The sequence below is a fragment of the Notolabrus celidotus genome, chromosome 20 (genome assembly GCF_009762535.1).
Source record: "Notolabrus celidotus isolate fNotCel1 chromosome 20, fNotCel1.pri, whole genome shotgun sequence".
NCBI classification, from domain to species: domain Eukaryota; kingdom Metazoa; phylum Chordata; class Actinopteri; order Labriformes; family Labridae; genus Notolabrus; species Notolabrus celidotus.
The window spans coordinates 6,140,261-6,156,561 of NC_048291.1; the positions used below are offsets into that span (position 1 = coordinate 6,140,261).

Here is a 16,301-nt window from a genome sequence, read left to right on the forward strand (position 1 = left end):
TTTTGGAAAACCGCACTAAAGTATAACTTCACAAGATGCTGAATGCTTCTACTTTTGGCTGTTTTGAAAGGTCCCTGTACAATAACATACAGGCTAACTACACACAAAAATTGCAAATTGATTCTTTATTTAGCAACCTTATTTTTTTATTTATTTGGAACTTGTTTTTGTAAATCTTTAACTTTTTTCTTGTAATATTTCGACATCTCATAAATTTGACTTGTTTCTCTTAAGACTTTGTTCTTGTAAATTTGCAACTTTTTCAAGTAACACCACAAATTCATTCTTCAAATCTTTCACTTTTGGTACTTAAATCTTTAAAAAAATATATTGAACCTGAAAGAAAGGTAAATCTTGCTAAATGTTCTCTAACACTATCTATTTTTTTTCAAACCTTAAAGAACCTTAGAGGCGGTTACCTTAAAGCTCTCTAGATAATCAGACTATCATTTTACAACCATCATCACCAAGCGGCAACCTCCGGTCTAAAAATATGAGTCAATGCGGAAGTGTTAAAAGCTGCAGTTCATCGAGGATCCGCTTGAGGCTGGCTCCGGAAGTACCGGAAGTCACATACACATGAATGGGGAAAAGACGATCTTTGCAGCATTAATAAACATGTGTACAGCCTGGTACAAAAGATGAGTGTAGTCTGGATAGTTCATTTCTCGATGTCCTCTCACTGTGAGGGGGGTGAATTTTTTTCTAATTCGGCAATTTCGAAGATATTGAGATTACCAGTCTTCCAATGAGAGGCACAGCTGCCTGTGGGAACACTGCAGCTGTTGGCTAGGAGGCTCAAAGCCCGCCTCTTTACGTCACACTGGCTCAACAGAAGCAATATGGCTGCCGCTGCCGGTTGGTCTCAAAACAGCTCTTCAGAAACAGATGGGTGACGTCACGGATACTACGTCCATATTTTATACAGTCTATGGTCATCACACATCGTGTTGCACCTTTAAGCTGTAGTGTGAAAATGTTCAAACAAATTAAATACAATTTAATAATCTAGAGGTGGAGGGTGGAATCGTAGGAGTAGTGTTCTGGTTTCAGTCACTGGTTTGTTTGTTTGTAAACTGAGTAGTGTTGACCAATCAAGTATCACTTTGGCATGTGCAGAAAAGAAGATTAATGTGGAGAGCAAAACCAGGCCAAACACAATCCACTGTAATGTCATCCTGACCTGCCATTGGCGATAATCTGATGATGATTTATTTCTCTCTATAAACAGATTTCAGCATGAAGGTTCTAACAATCTGTTCTAGATCAAACGTTGCAACTGGATCCGTCCTCCATTCAACAAATATTTCAAAAGTTGTTTTCTTCTCTGCTGGAGGACAGACCTGAGAGAGCATGTCATCTTACTTTTTAAAAATGTGCATCGATTTCAGCAAACTTGAGACATGCTACTTGCACTGAAATCACAAGAAAATGTATTTCTATCTTGGTTCCATACCGCTGAAGTCGGAATAAAGCCTCTGTGTAACAGTGAAACTGAGACTCACCAGAAACAGATGAACGGGCGCTCCTCCAGGAGGACGTCATGAATCAAGAAATGATAGCGTGTATATCGGAGAGGTAGAACTTCACTTTGATCTGACCACATGGTTACTTCTCAAGTGGCAAGAGTGACAGGAAACAATTCAGGGCGTGTAAAAAGAAGTCCTGCCCGCACGCGATTTAACATTAATGCAGTGATTATTGGCTAGAGCTCCTAGATGTATATGTCGTCATCAGGCTGGCATTATCTTCCTATCATTAAGTGCTCTTATGAGAACAATATATTCATCAAACCCTTAAATGATAAAGACACCACGCCCCATAAACAGAGGCCATAGTCCTCGTCACAGCAGACGCAAGCTTGACTCCCGGCCTCGACCACCTGCTGTATGTCTTCCCATGCTCTCTACCTCCCACATTTCCTATCTCCCCTCAGCTGTCCTATCAAATGAGGGCAGAAATGCCCCAAAAGTATAACTTTAAAATGCTAAAGAGACATCTTCTTAATTAATTTTTTCATTTGTAACTCACCTCTTTCTCCTCCCTCTCTCACAGCATCCATATTCTGTGTTTCATGTTGTTTTTCCTGATAAATATATGAAAACTTTTAGATTTTCTTTGACATTTTTCATTTTAAAATAGTATGTGGAAAAGCTAAGTTTACCAAAAATATCAAATTAAGAGGCTACAGAATAGTTTCTGTTCAAAGCAGCAGTTATTGGAGTTAGTGCTTTGACATCTTTTAATTTTAAGACGTAGTTTATGGAGAGTTTAAAGAATCACACGGAGGATAAAGGTAAAGAGTGATAGTGATAAAAAACACACAGAGCAATAAAGATACCACCAGGCAGCAGGAGTACACTGAACAATCCTTTTCTTTATTCATTTTTTGTTTCATTTCAATATGTCTGTCAGGGTTTGTTTTTTTAAGTTTTTATTTTAAATTAAAATTTTGACACACTTATAAAAGACAGCATCTGCATAGAGTTGTCATCTTAAAGATCCATGAAGAGAGAGAGAGAGAGAGGGGGGAGGAAGAGAGAGATAGAGCAAGAGAGAGAGAGAGAGAGAAGGGGAGGGGGGAGGGGATGTGGGGAGGCAAAAAGGTAAAGTAGGGGGGAGGGGGAATACTGGCACGTCACATGAACTAAACAGAACAGCCAACAGCAGTACGAGAGAGGGGGAGGAGGGGGGAGACAGGGCTGGAGGGGAGGGATGGGGGTTCAGGAGAGGGGAGGGTGTTCTTTTGTAGAGGAGGGGCAGAGAGGGGAGGGGAGGGGAAGGGGGGGGGGGGACAGATCGCTTTTACATTACGCTACGCACACATACACACACACAAAAAAAACGGGACACAAGTTGCATTTCCGGTCAAAGTTGCGTCTGGAGAGCGATGGCCCTGTCCTCTTTTTGTTTCGTTTTTTTTTTTTAAGTTTCTGAATCTTTTTTTTTTTTTATGACCTCATGTCTCTGTCTCTCGCCTGCTGTTTCCCCAAAGATGTCCCGCCGTCCTCATCAGTCCATCTACTCTACAAAATGCAAAGTATTACTCGGTTTATCTGGTGATATGACGATCAAAGAAGTGCTGTTTTTTTATGACGTCTAAAATGAGTGGTTTTATTCCTGTAGGAGGTCTGAGCTGAGCAGCCGGTACACTCCTGCATGATAAAGAGAGCCCTTGTTTCTCTACATATTGCACGCTCTGTTACAGTTGGCCTGTGTGACACTAGAGACTGGGCCGGAAATTAGGTGACCATTGAAAGCGAAAGCTGCAGCAAGACTACATTCAGAATTTACTAAATTTCCCCTGACTCAAAAGATTATTTTCTTTTCTCCTAACTTATTCTAATCACTTCAAATCTGATTTCAAGTTTGACTTTGCAAATGTGTAATTGAAGCTCAGACCTCCAAGAACGGCTGAGAACTACTTAATGGAAACAGCCACTTAAAGGAAGACAGTGGTAGACATTTGAGGTATGTCTGAGGGACTGAGTGGACTTCAAAACACATGATATGGTTGTCAAAGCTGGTCTGAGTCCTGTTTCGTGCATTCGAACACTGTTGATTTCAGCCCAAAGACAAATAAGGATGCCAAAGTCATGGTAGCTTAAGATAGCGTTAGCAGAATCCTACTTTTTGTGGTTGCATGGATGGAGTTAAATTCTGCTAGCATGGAGACAAAGAAATGGGTTTTATGTTAAGAAAAAAAAACAGGGCTTAAAGACTCACTTTTTTTTGCATCTCTAAGCTCTTTATGCAAATCCGACTGTCAGCAAGTTCGCTAGCGGGTCAAGCTGGGACTACTTGGACATTTGCATTTCAGGATTCGACTCACTGTTTCACTCGTCTACTATTTTTAGGACCGGGTGCGGGCTAAACTCTGGAAAAACAGGCAGGTTAAGAGACCAAGTTCTGGGTTTGTCGTTTGGCGAGCTAGCTGTGGTTGAGAGAGTCGAACAGAGAGAGAGAGAGTTCGGACACCCGCTAACAGAGCCTCCGAAGTGATCAGGGGGGCGTGACCTGGAAAGCCCTGGAGGCGGGGTTTATTTTCCTTAAATGGAGGGAAGCACTTTCATCAGAGGAGCCAGTGGGTGGAGCCTCTGGAACTGGGCTGATGGACAAAGGTGTGGTTGTGGCTGTGTTTACACCAAAAATGCAAAATGATGTCAAAATACCCGCTGACACAAACACAATCACTTTATTTCAATCTAAACTTTTTGTAATTTTTAATTAGACAGAAGTAAAGAGATCAGAGCGATGAATTTAAGGAACAACAGTGTTTTTCTGTGTGTGAACTTCCTTGAAAAAAACACTGTTGTACGTTTTCTCCTCACAGCTGTAAATTGATGATTTCGGCGGGCTGGTGTAAACCCAGGATCTGAACTGAACATGACGGACGAGGACGCTGGAAGCTATGTTTCTCTATCTCTCTGTCGTTCTCTCACCAACAAAGAGAGAATCAAGGGACTGTTTTTTTTTTCTAGAGGGTGGAGGGGTTGCGGGTGAAGACCGGGGATTTTTGAGGGGAAAGCGAAAGTGGCAAAAAAGGACAGAGATCGAACTACATGTCAACTTTGACGGGAATAGATATCTCAGTAGATTTATACATAGACATGCAAGTCATTTTTTCTCTCTTTGAAGTTATTTACAATAATTACATAACACAAAGAATCCAGTTTCAGTTTGACAAAATTGCGAGCATTCAATATTCAATATTACTACTATTATTTATGATAACATAACTCCTTTTGTACTTCTTTAAATCATTGCTATTATAGAATCGTCATAACCTCCCTTCGTATGATTTATGTTAGTTTGATCACTTTGTGTGAAGCGTTCGCTCTCCTTCTGGGTTTTTGCAAATGTTTTACTGCATTTTTATTTGTCATTTATGGTAGTAATAATAATCATAATAATAACAGGAATAATGATAATAACAATGTTATTTAACTGTCTTATCTACCTGCTATGGCAGAGACCGTGTGGGCGTGGTCAATCATCATGGCCCCACCCCCTGACTCCTCCCACCCCTCCCACTAGGGGAAAAAAACACTGATACAAACTGAAATACTGTCTCATGTGACGAGGAGAGACTCATGGGTGAAGCTTCACACAATAAAAATCAGAAACAACGAAAGCATCGTGTCGTAGCCGCTGCTACTGACAGAAGCAGGTCGAAGCCACGACAGACAAACATTTTCATTGTAGCGTCATCCAGAGCGGGGCACTGAACAGGTTTTGGTTTTTGAAAATTGTTTCAGGAAGACAAAAATCATCGAAGAGTACAGTTTCATGGTCCGTCATCAGAGAGACAAAAAAAAGGACGATACTCTTGAACCCTCACAGTTTCTGAATTGGATGTCTGGTCAGAACTTGGATCACAGACACTCGTCTGTAAGAGTTCTTCTGCTGAAAGATTAACCTGAAGAGATAACTGCTGATGTATTGCTTTCACACAGGTTTTTCTGTTAAAAGTAATGTGACACTACAAGGACTACAAGTCGTTTATCAAACATGTGTGAAACGATACGCCAAGGTTCTTCGGCTAGCGGTAAGTCAATCCTAGGAGTCTTGATGTCGCACCCAAACTCTCTCGGGATGATTTTTTCCTGCTTTCTGTACCCCGCTCTGACAAAAACTGTACACAGCCAACAGAAGCAGAGATGGCTACAGAGCCACATACATACAATTATAGAAATGCAGTGTGTTTGTGTAAGGTTCGTATATATATATTCTTCCCTACATGTATAACTTCTGTTGACAAGGCTGCAGTCATTTCTCACACAGAGGAAAATGCTCACTGAAGGTTTATAGGAGCTAGCTAGCTAGCAAGCTAACAGGCGTTGGACTCAAGAAGACTTTTTCAAGTCCTACCCCCCCCACCCCACCCCCAAAGAAAAAAATGTCCAATATTTGCGCTTCGTCTTTACAACAGTAGTGTTGAAGCTAAATTGTTTTTGTACAAACATTTAAATAAAACACTTTCTTTAACATTAAGCTAACTCTTTCTTACTCAATACAGATTGTAGAGGGCCAAACTAAGACAGTCAAAGTCCATTATTACAAACACTTTTTACCTGACTTGTCTCACTAGCAATTGCTTGGTTGTAACAAAATCTGACTCTGGAGAAAAAAATAAATACTAAGGCTAATGTTAGCAACACTTTAATTCAATAAATGTATTTGGTTTTATGTCAACCGTAAGGTAGTGGTGGCTAAAATGAGGACAATTACAATAAAGCTTTGTTAACTTAAGTAGTGCTTCATTGTAATTGCTCTAACTGATATTATTCATTTTTATTGCATTGCTCAGCACGAACAACTTTCGACTGATGAGAGAGTCTCAGGAGAGGATGAACAGGATACTTAGCTAGCTAGCTAATCCTTAAAACCTGCAGCCTAGCATTGATCCTGAAGTGTGAACACAGAGACTGATAAACAAGCTGTACAGAAAACGAGACTAAAAGAACAAGAAATACAGCAATTCATAAATAGAATAAGAAAGCACCACCATTGTCTCTGTATATGCCTCGAGTGGAGGAGAAGCGTATGTATTCTAATTGTTTTCACAGATGATTATGTGTCATATTTGTGCACTAAATCAGACCACACTAACATCTACGGGTGAAAAAGAAAGGGGACGTGGAGGTGGACATTGTTGTGGCGTGAGATAACTATTGGGTGTTTTGGTCAGGATGATTGGTGTACAGACCAACATGCAGTGAGGGCTGGTGGTGGGCAGGGGGGCAGGGCTTTTGTATTAATCGATATGTTAGCATTTGATGTTTTCGTTAAATATTTTTCACCATTTGTGAGGAACATCTCAGTGTAAACTTGACTCGCGTTGTGCTCTTTTGATATTAGCGGCAAACATTTTGAGAACACATGAGGGGAGGGCAGAAAACGCTTTGGTTTGAATTGTAATAAATATAATAACAGTGATCATGGCGTCCATAAAGATTTCTGATGTCATATGTCTACTTATCATTTTTCAAAGAAACAAAGAGGAATTCATCAAACGGCTGTGAAACCCGTGAACCTGCCATCGAATGCTTCACACATCAAAACAAACTCGTGCTGCTCCGACACTAAAAACACACACACACAAACACACATTTATGCACCAGTCTCATTTGACTGAACAGGAGGGGAGGCATGCTGCACACACATAAGGCCGTGTGGAGGAGCGATGGGAGGTTAGCCCACAGGTTTTCAGATTTAAGGGTGGTAATGAACATTTTGCTGGGGACAATCCCATTACGAGAACACAAACGCCACAATGGAGGCGAATAATCAGAGAGGAACGCCAACAGAGGTTTGACACCCAGTGGGAGGTTTGGGGGTCGATGTCAGGGGTCGGAGGGGAAGCAGAATGGCTCAAGTCGATGGCAGGGTTTCCAAAATGTTGTCTTTCCCATGTTTAAATATCAACTCAGTCTTTCAACGGAACACCTAAAAAATCCAGTTACTGTTCCAACAATGATGGAAACATAGCATGTGTTGACGTGTCACGCCAACATGTGTTAAGCTTCAATAAAAAAAAAAAAATGCGGATAAGTGTAGCTAGGTAACGTGCTAATCAAAGACAGGTCCGATGAGCAGTAAAGTGCACGACATGGAGGGCAGGTCGGGGTGGGGTACAAAAAACACCATCATGCAAACTCCACAACGCTTTTGCATGCCTTTTTTGTCATTATTATCATTATTACACACATCAGGATGGGCAGGGGTCTGCTGGGGAGGGCAAGGGGCAGACTCCCAAATCCTTAATGTCATCTTTTTCTACAACCAAACAACTACAACACAAACAAGGAGAGGGAAGACGAAAGGAATGTAGGACTGAATGCTCGGACAAACTTCCTAACCTTCACCCAACCACGAAGCCTTAATTACGATTTTTGTCCGCTTTTTCTTTCCCAAAAGGAGGAAGCAGGGTTTGATGGAAGGTTACCAGACAGGAACAGAAGTTTACAGAAAACACACACACACACACACACACATACATACACACACATACCGCAAAGAAACATCACTGTCAACAAGCTGGCTGGTGCTACGACGGCAACCTTGCATTGCAGATTTATATCCACTGCAGCCACCGCCGCCTAACCATTGCACGACTACTGCGACGACCGTGACGTCAGCTTGACCACCATCGACCATCAAGAACATGTAACTTAATAGAATGAGGCTGAATTTACGATGTTAGTGGCAGGTGATTAATGAAGCATTGTGGTGGTAAAATGTTCGGATGTAAGTTTGGTTTTCTGAAACTATCGATTTTCTTAGTACGTGTCTGAAAACTCCCAAATCTACAACTCTAAGACACCTGGGAAATGTAGTTATAACCCACATATTACAGTTTGTGTTACAGGGGAAATTATGATTCATATTTTATCCATTAGTCGACAGATTCAATGCGTACTACTGCTTTAAAAACCACTAAGAAAGCACCTATTAAGACAAAAATTTGCAACTAACATTGACAACACAACTGCAGAGAAAAGTGCAAATTTTTTAAAATCTTCTGACAATTATTTTGAACAAACATCTATTGGATTTTGCTGGGGGGTGTTAAGCTTTGGTGAACACAGAAGTTAAGTTTTGGTTTTGGGAAGTTGAAGGATGACATGAAAATTTACGAACTTGAAGCTAAAAATATTCTTATTTCATCTAGCGACTACACAGCATCACAGACATTTACAACCAACAGCGCTATCAACCATGACTGCCAAGAAAACACACGTTTAACAGAGCAATGACTACTTTTCCGTGTCTAAACCTTGTCCTGGAAGATAGCAGTATTATCAGCATTAACAAAGCAGCCAACGTGATCTTGTGTTGGACAAAAATGTTAGGCAGCTTGGCTCTGATTGTTTACTATTTTTGTCACACACCACATTAGCTTCTTGTTTAGTGGCTTTTTAGGAACCAGACATTTTCTCACAGTTGCATTTTTACAACTCTATAGACAGTAAATTGGGGGCAGAATGTAGACAAGGTGAGCTAGCCAGCTAATGCTTTTACTCAAATGAAACCTTACTATAACAAGCTGATTTTATTGCTTTCACACCAAGAGGAGTGTAGATTTTTTTTGCAGCGTTTAAGGTAGTATTTGTGGTTGTTGTTACCTAGACGGTGATGGTGCAGGATTGCTTGTGTAGGCCTCAACAGAGGCGTCAAGCCTCCGTATCACAGAGCCTGCACACAGACAAACCATCGTCCTTAAACCCTCAGATCTAAAGCCAGAGTCACAACACTGTGGTGTCATTTTCAACATTGTGTGTCCAGTTTGAGGCAACACACTTGCGTGACTTCTCCACACAGACCGCATTTACAGTAACAAAATGAAACATGCGTGTACAACACATATAAATACAACACATGTCTGTTGCCCCAATCTGGAACGGTGATGAAGCCGACACATTAACCCGATGACTGTTGTAACAATATTTGCTTCTTAACTCCATTGGAATTTGCTCACTCAAAATAAGCATGCTATTTTTGCATTAGAATTTCTTCTTAAAGTAGCCATGCTACTGCTAATGCTATCGCAAAGTGAAAAAAGTGAACAAAGAAAATTGTTTTAAATTAAATCAGGACAAATTTGGTTTTATTGCATGACTAGAAGTTTCAGAAAGGGGACTATGTAAAAGCAAAATGTCTCTTAATGCTCACTAGTTTAGCAAAATAATCTGTTTTTAACTACTAGCTAATTTTGAGATGCAGTGATGCAATCTGGGAAAACAGCTAGCAGTTTAAACTTGTGTGTTGACTATTTTTTGTCAAGCTATCATTTTCGATTAACTGGCACACTTGCCCTCTTATTTTTGAGGTTTCATTCTCTCCCCAACACTGGTTCAGACACACAGAAAGTGTCTTTAACATCAAACATTTATAAAAGTGCAGAAAACTTGTGATCAATCATCAGGAAGTAGTTTCTACAGGATCTACACACAACACAAGCTAACGCTATAGCATGCTAAGCGATCAGTCTAACACTCACATTGTGAAGATGCGTGACGCCGTAAAGTAAAGTGTGTATGTCAAGGGGAATTAGTCAGTGTGTCTGTGTAAACGTTGTATGGAGGTGCTCAAGCATGTTCGGTGTTGTGAATGTGAATGTGTGTGTGCATGTGTGTGTGTGTGTCACATGTTCTACCTTCGACAGAGACAATCCACTAACAGGAAATGCCTCTCCTGTTCAGTAGCACCTGTGCAACTGAGGCATTTTAACAGGTTGAATTATTAACCACAATCCCCAAACACACACTCAGTCAGGAGATGAAGGGATGCTGGGAGGAAACAAACCAGACTAAACAGTAACCGCTATCTGATGTCAGGCTGATACGTCACGGGACACGTCACGCACGCACTAAAACAGCAGCACCACGGTACAACGAAGCAACAAATGTTCCCCATAAATAAAAACAAAAAAAACAAAAAAAACAATCAACAATATTACACTCAGGTAACCAGGGCACGCCAGCATCTTCAGAGTTTCTACATCTTCTGTTTTAATTGTTTGTTGTCTAGCTTGTTTGTTAGTTTTAAAATGCTATATTTGAGTTGATTGTAGTTCTTTACTTTTTAATGTGTTCTCTTCATTTTTAAGAATCTTCCATAAGAACAGCCGTGACAGCTCGGATATGACAATACAATATATTACCTACATCGGTTGGTGTGATGAGCCTTTTGGTGCTGGCACGTGAACCCCTGATCCTCATTGGTTATCTTGGGTGTAGGAGGCGGGACAAGTCGTCTTCCTCTTATCTAAACTGCATAGATTGACAGCCCGTCTCCTCCCACCCTCTTTGAAACCCTCTTCTTCCTACCCCCCTTCTTTCCCACCGTTCACCTGTCAGTCAAAGTTCACATTTTCTGCCGTTGGTCAATCTAAATAGCAGGAAAACCGGAGGCCCTCCCTCCCCCTGCTCTTTGGTTGGATAGGTGTGACAAGAAGGGGAGGTTGTTTTCATGGAAACCTGCCATGTTGTAATGACACCCCCCTCACCACGTAGTGTTTCCTAACCAATGGGTTGGTGTGAAAAACAGTTCAGTGGGCGGGTGTCACGCTCTATCCTCGTGGTCTTAAGAGACAGGTCGGGCTTTGCCAGTTTAAACTCATTTAACAGGTTGACTGAGGTGAATGACAGGCGGAAGCAACCAATGAGAGGTCTTTTTACGAAGGGCGGCCGAGCCAACAGCGAGGTTGGTCGCTCCCTTCAAAAAAAAACACGGGGACAAAGTTGGTTCAACCAAAGCCATCGGGTGTTCATCCCGCAGGACAGCATGCCAGAACATTCCAGGATCCCTGACAGCATTCTGGAATACTCCAGAGGCATTCCGGAACACCGCAGAATTACTAATGACATTCCTTGATATTCTACCACAACTGACCACATTGCAGAACCTTACTCTGCTCTCTCTTGTCAGCGTTCTGGAAACTTCTGTTCCAAAAATGTAGCACAGAGTTCCAGAGCTCCAGAATGTTCTGTAGGACCCAACAAGGATTTTTTTCCTCTCTCTTGATTTCCTGAGCACGCTGATTGAAATCATGCTCAGTTCCGGGACACATGATATAAATAAAGGAACTAATAAAGCGATAGCTCTGGAATGCTTGTCCTACAGAACTTTCACCCAGCAGCAGTCACCACCACTGTCCTCAGAGACTCCCGAAAAACGAAAAAAACTGTTTAAAAAATAAGAAAAAAGCAAAACAAACAAACAAACAAGTAAATATCATATTATAGGTCATAATTTTTTACAGGTAGCTAACCCATGTGTTGCTTCATATGTTCAATACATTTACATGTACATCTGTAATAAATAGTAGGTTTATTTGTACCCTCTTTTGTATATGTTATGTATTTAAGTCAGCTATAGCGTGATGGCGTTTTTATTGTGTTTTTTTTGTCTTTGTTTTTTGAACCCCACCCAGCCCTGCGGTGTTTCCTCCTATCTGTGATTGGATTGTTATCTCTTCCTAGCTGATTGGTTATCTGTCTTGCATTTGTGTTTCAAGTTTTTGTGTTGTTGTTGTCGATGGTGTTTCTTTTTCTCTGCTGGCGGTCAGACGGTCGGTCGGTGTCGGTCGTCACAGCGGCATGGGGCGGAGCGCCTTAGAAGCCCAGTGTGCCGCCGATGGTCGACGCCAGGACCACGCCCAGGATGACGCAGCAGATGATGATCATGATCTTCTTCTGCAGGGTGACAGGAGAGACACGGAAGTTGGTAAAGAAGTTCTGGACCACGTTGGCTAGCATGAGTTCAAATGACGTTTTCTAGGATGTCTTTTAAACTTAATGAACAAAGTTTTTTAGTTTTTTTTAACCAGTCTGTTACCTTGCGGGCCTGGCTCTGGTATTTGACAGCCTTCTTGGTGTCGGATACGGCTCGCTCCACGTAGTCAACGGAGTGTTCCACGTTGTACTCAATTCTGTCAATCATCTCTCCCTAAAAGAAGTCACCCATCCCAAAGTTTATCATGTGAGGCCCGAATGAACTTAAATGACGCCACACATGTGGATTAGCATGTCACAAACCTGGCTCTCGACCAGCATGGCCATGTCGACGAACATGTCATGCAGCTCGCGGATGCTGTTTTCCAGCTTGATGATCTCGGTGTGTCGGGTTTCGATCTCGTTCAGGGCTTGCTTGGAAATTTGAGAGTCCATTTTGATCTGCGAGAAGGGGGCAGGTTTCATCACAAACATGGTTTAGTAGACAGTTTAATATCCAAGGAGAAGTAACCAAAACTCAGAGAAAACGAAAAAGAAAGGAAAACAACCAGACATGAGAACACAAACCAAAACAAACTTCCAAATTCTCTTACTTCAGGGCAATGTCAAACCAGTCAGTTAAGAGAAAAGTCTTCAAAACGTCGTCTGATTGGAGTAGAGGATAGAGAGGATGATGCTTTTTACCACTCTGTTGCACTCTTTACAGCTCTCATTAACTATTTATTTTTAATTCCTATGAGATATATGGTAATCCTTCTAAATGCATTTATCCTGAAACAGTTAGCCCTGAAACCCAACATATGAAATGTTTCCACTATAGCTCAACATTAAATACAAGTGATTGAGTGTGCTCATCAAAATGACATTATGCTATCATTTAACTACATTAAATAAGTGAATCTGCTCTTGTTATCATTTTGTGACCATAGACTGTATTGAAGAAGTGGAATTAGCCACCATGATGGTTTTGATTTCTCTAGTTTGGCGTTTTTGTAATCGGCATTGTGATTTTTAGGAGCCAGAAGTGTTTGGACAAGCGAAAGCTAGAGAGAGGTGTGAGTGATTTGAAAACACTTTGCTAGCCCCACCTTGGTTAGCAAGGTAATTCATGGTTACAGAATACTATTTTGGATGCCAACAGTAAAATATTTGAAAATGGTTCTTCCTTAAAAAAATTAAAAGCTAGATCCTCAAAAATGTTTAAGCTAATGGAGACGTTCTAGGTAGTGATGGACAAATGAAGCTTCATGAACCGTTAGTTGTATTTTTTGACTCCTTTAGATGGCGCTCTTGGTTTAAAAATAAAGGCTCAATGAATGGCAATTCAACCCTTTGTTGAACAGAGAGCGCCATCTAGAGGGCTCAACAAACACAAGAAAACGTTCATGAAGGTTCTCCATGTCAATCCCAGGCAACCTTGCCCTGCGTTATTGTGTATTTGACTCTAAATGGAACCAAAGATCAAATGTGAACATCATGCTATAATGAAGTTCCCATTGACGTCTATACAGTCAGACTTCTTAATATGACCAGAGGAGTTGCCCCCTGCTGGACATTAGACAGAATGCAAGTTTGGGGAGGCTCCTTCCTCTTCTAACATACTGTCTATGGTCATGTTGAAAGAGAACCTTGATTTGAGGTCAATGCTGGGTAACTACTACTGAGAATTCATAATCTGTTATGTCAATCTCCTGTGTTCCGTAGGCTTATCCTGAATGGACTTACCCGAGTACAGAGTAACTAAACACCCGGTGTAAACTTTGTTTTTGCTGACCTCTACTGGCTGATGTCGTAGTGTAATGACCAGAACACTGTGACGCCACAGGTGGATGTGGTTTCAACCAGTAGAACTCAGTCAAATGCTTAGTTTTCAGCCTGGTGTTCAGTTACAACAGAACTAACCACTGACCACAACACTAGGTCACATGACCCTGAAGTCAAGTGACCTCAGCTTTGGCAAGCAGCAGTGAAACCTGTCCTGTGTTGGACTTTTAATTTGAAGGCGTTAATTTAAAACACTAGGGCCTGACAGTGCAGTGGTTAGCATCTCACACATCCTCCCATCATCCTTTCTGCTGTGATATGACAAAGGCCATGTTCACTTGATGTCTCAGCGCACCTCATGGCCATTCTGCATCGCCGACAGTTAACCATAATGATTGACGGTATGCAGAATGGCACAGGTTAAAGTGACCCGGCTCAGCCCGGTTCAGGTGCGATGCTTACATCATCGGTGAAGATGGCCAGCTTGCCACTCTCCAACATATCCTCTAGTTCCTCGTTGGTGGTGGTTCTTCCAGCTGCAGAAAGAACACAGAAACGGAGCACGGGTTAGCATCACCTCAGTCACATGATACAACGCAGGTGACATGAAACATTACACTTCAAGGCAGAGTGACGGTCACATAGAATATTCTATGCTTTCATTGTTGCTTTCAGATTTCTGTTTGGATTATACAGTGCTGTAGGTTGTGTGATTTTGTATGCTAACCAGACTTTAGCTTCACTCTTCAGTGATTTTGACGAACAGAATCACCAATAGTAAAAGCTAACGTTGGGCTGTTAGCAAACAATGTATTCTCTTAAGTTAGCTTTCGAGAAAAAATGTTGGTCTTTGAACAAACGTCCAATGAGTTCTCATCCAGAGTTTGTCCAATATAGACTCATACAGATGCACAAGGAAGTGTCTTTAGAATTTCTTATAATAGAACTCTTAACCATACGTCTAAAGGTACTCCTAGTTGCTTCTACTTTAAGGTACCATTTAGGATCTGTTCTGAGAGACCCATTAACGGATGTGCCAAAGTACCCTTTAGCTTCTATTAGAGTATCATTCAACATCTCTGTAAATACCTGTTATGTTTTTCAAACTACCCTTAGCGTGTGTTTCAAAGTGAGTATAAGGGCTTCTCTATAGACATTTTTCACACATAATTCACAGTAACCACTAGCATCCCTTTTAAGGTCGCTTTCAGCATCTGCTTAACCTTCTACCTCTGTGAAAACACAGTTTACTTCCTGTTTCCAGGTTACCTTTGAGGTCTTTTCAAATATATCCTTCAAGGAGTGTTATGAGGAACTCTTTACCGTATGTTTCATGGTACAACTGTACCCATTGGTGTCCATTACACAGGCCCTTACACAACTGTTGTACATCCAATGGTGTCAACTACAAGGTTTCAGTTCATGGCCGTTTCAAGGTACCCCTTTACAGTTATTCCAATGTTCCCAAGGTACCCTTAGTGTTTTTTCAAGCTACCCCTTACTGACTATTAAAAGGCCTCCTTCAGTGTCTGTGTCAGTGAACCCTTTCAAGGTACTTTTTGTGTAGATGTACCCTATAGCGTTTGTTTTATGGTACCCTGAAGATTTCGTTAAAAGGCACCTTTGATGTCTTCAAGGTACTGGTTAGCAACTCTCATAGGGTACCTTTTGGTGTTTTTTCCATAAGATTTTAAAGATTTGTTTTAATGTATCTTTAATGGTAGGTTTCAAAATACCCTTTCAGTGTACCCTACAGCTGTTGAACAAATGTAGCAAATTTTAAGGTACCCTTTTACTTCTTGTTAAGGGAGATCAACCTTAGAATCTATTTCAAGGTATCCCACTGTGTCAATTCCAGGTCATCCCAAGGCTTCTGTTTGAAGGTACCCTACAGTTGTGAATGAGTTCATCTGACAGTCTCTCTTTTTTTTGTCTGTTAAATGATGCCAGCAGGACTCTGTTTATATCAGACAATGTGTCTGGGTTTATTATGTCATGATTGAACAACTCAAACAACAGAAAGTGAAACTGAAGGACTGTGTGTGTGTGTGTGTGTGTGTGTGTGTGTGTGTGTGTTTGTGTGTGTGTGAAGGTCAAACTGTTGAGAATAAAATATCTGCAGTAGCTCTGCAGTCTGTTTATCTGTCTGAATCAGCTTTATGTGCTGCTGTTTCTCCACTATTTCGTGTGTGTGTGTGTGTGTGTATGTGTGTGTGGGTGTGTGTGTGTGTGTGTGTGTGTGTGTGTGTGTGTGTGTGTGTGTGTTCTGCTTATTAGTCTAATTTAGACTTGTGTGTG

At 41.2% G+C, this 16,301-nt stretch overlaps 1 protein-coding gene across 1 annotated transcript in view; it reads right to left on the reverse strand.

Annotated features, from left to right (window-relative positions):
- Positions 1 to 5,065: 5,065 nt before the first annotated feature.
- stx1b (syntaxin 1B) overlaps positions 5,066 to 16,301 on the reverse strand; it is an 89,188-nt gene continuing 77,952 nt past the window's right edge. The window contains exons 7-10 of the mRNA XM_034710841.1: positions 14,466 to 14,539; positions 12,543 to 12,680; positions 12,343 to 12,453; positions 5,066 to 12,200 (exon numbers count right to left, since the gene is read on the reverse strand). Coding sequence (XP_034566732.1) covers positions 12,120 to 12,200; positions 12,343 to 12,453; positions 12,543 to 12,680; positions 14,466 to 14,539 — 404 coding nt within the window. The 3' untranslated portion in view covers positions 5,066 to 12,119. The remainder of the gene's footprint in view (positions 12,201 to 12,342; positions 12,454 to 12,542; positions 12,681 to 14,465; positions 14,540 to 16,301) is intronic.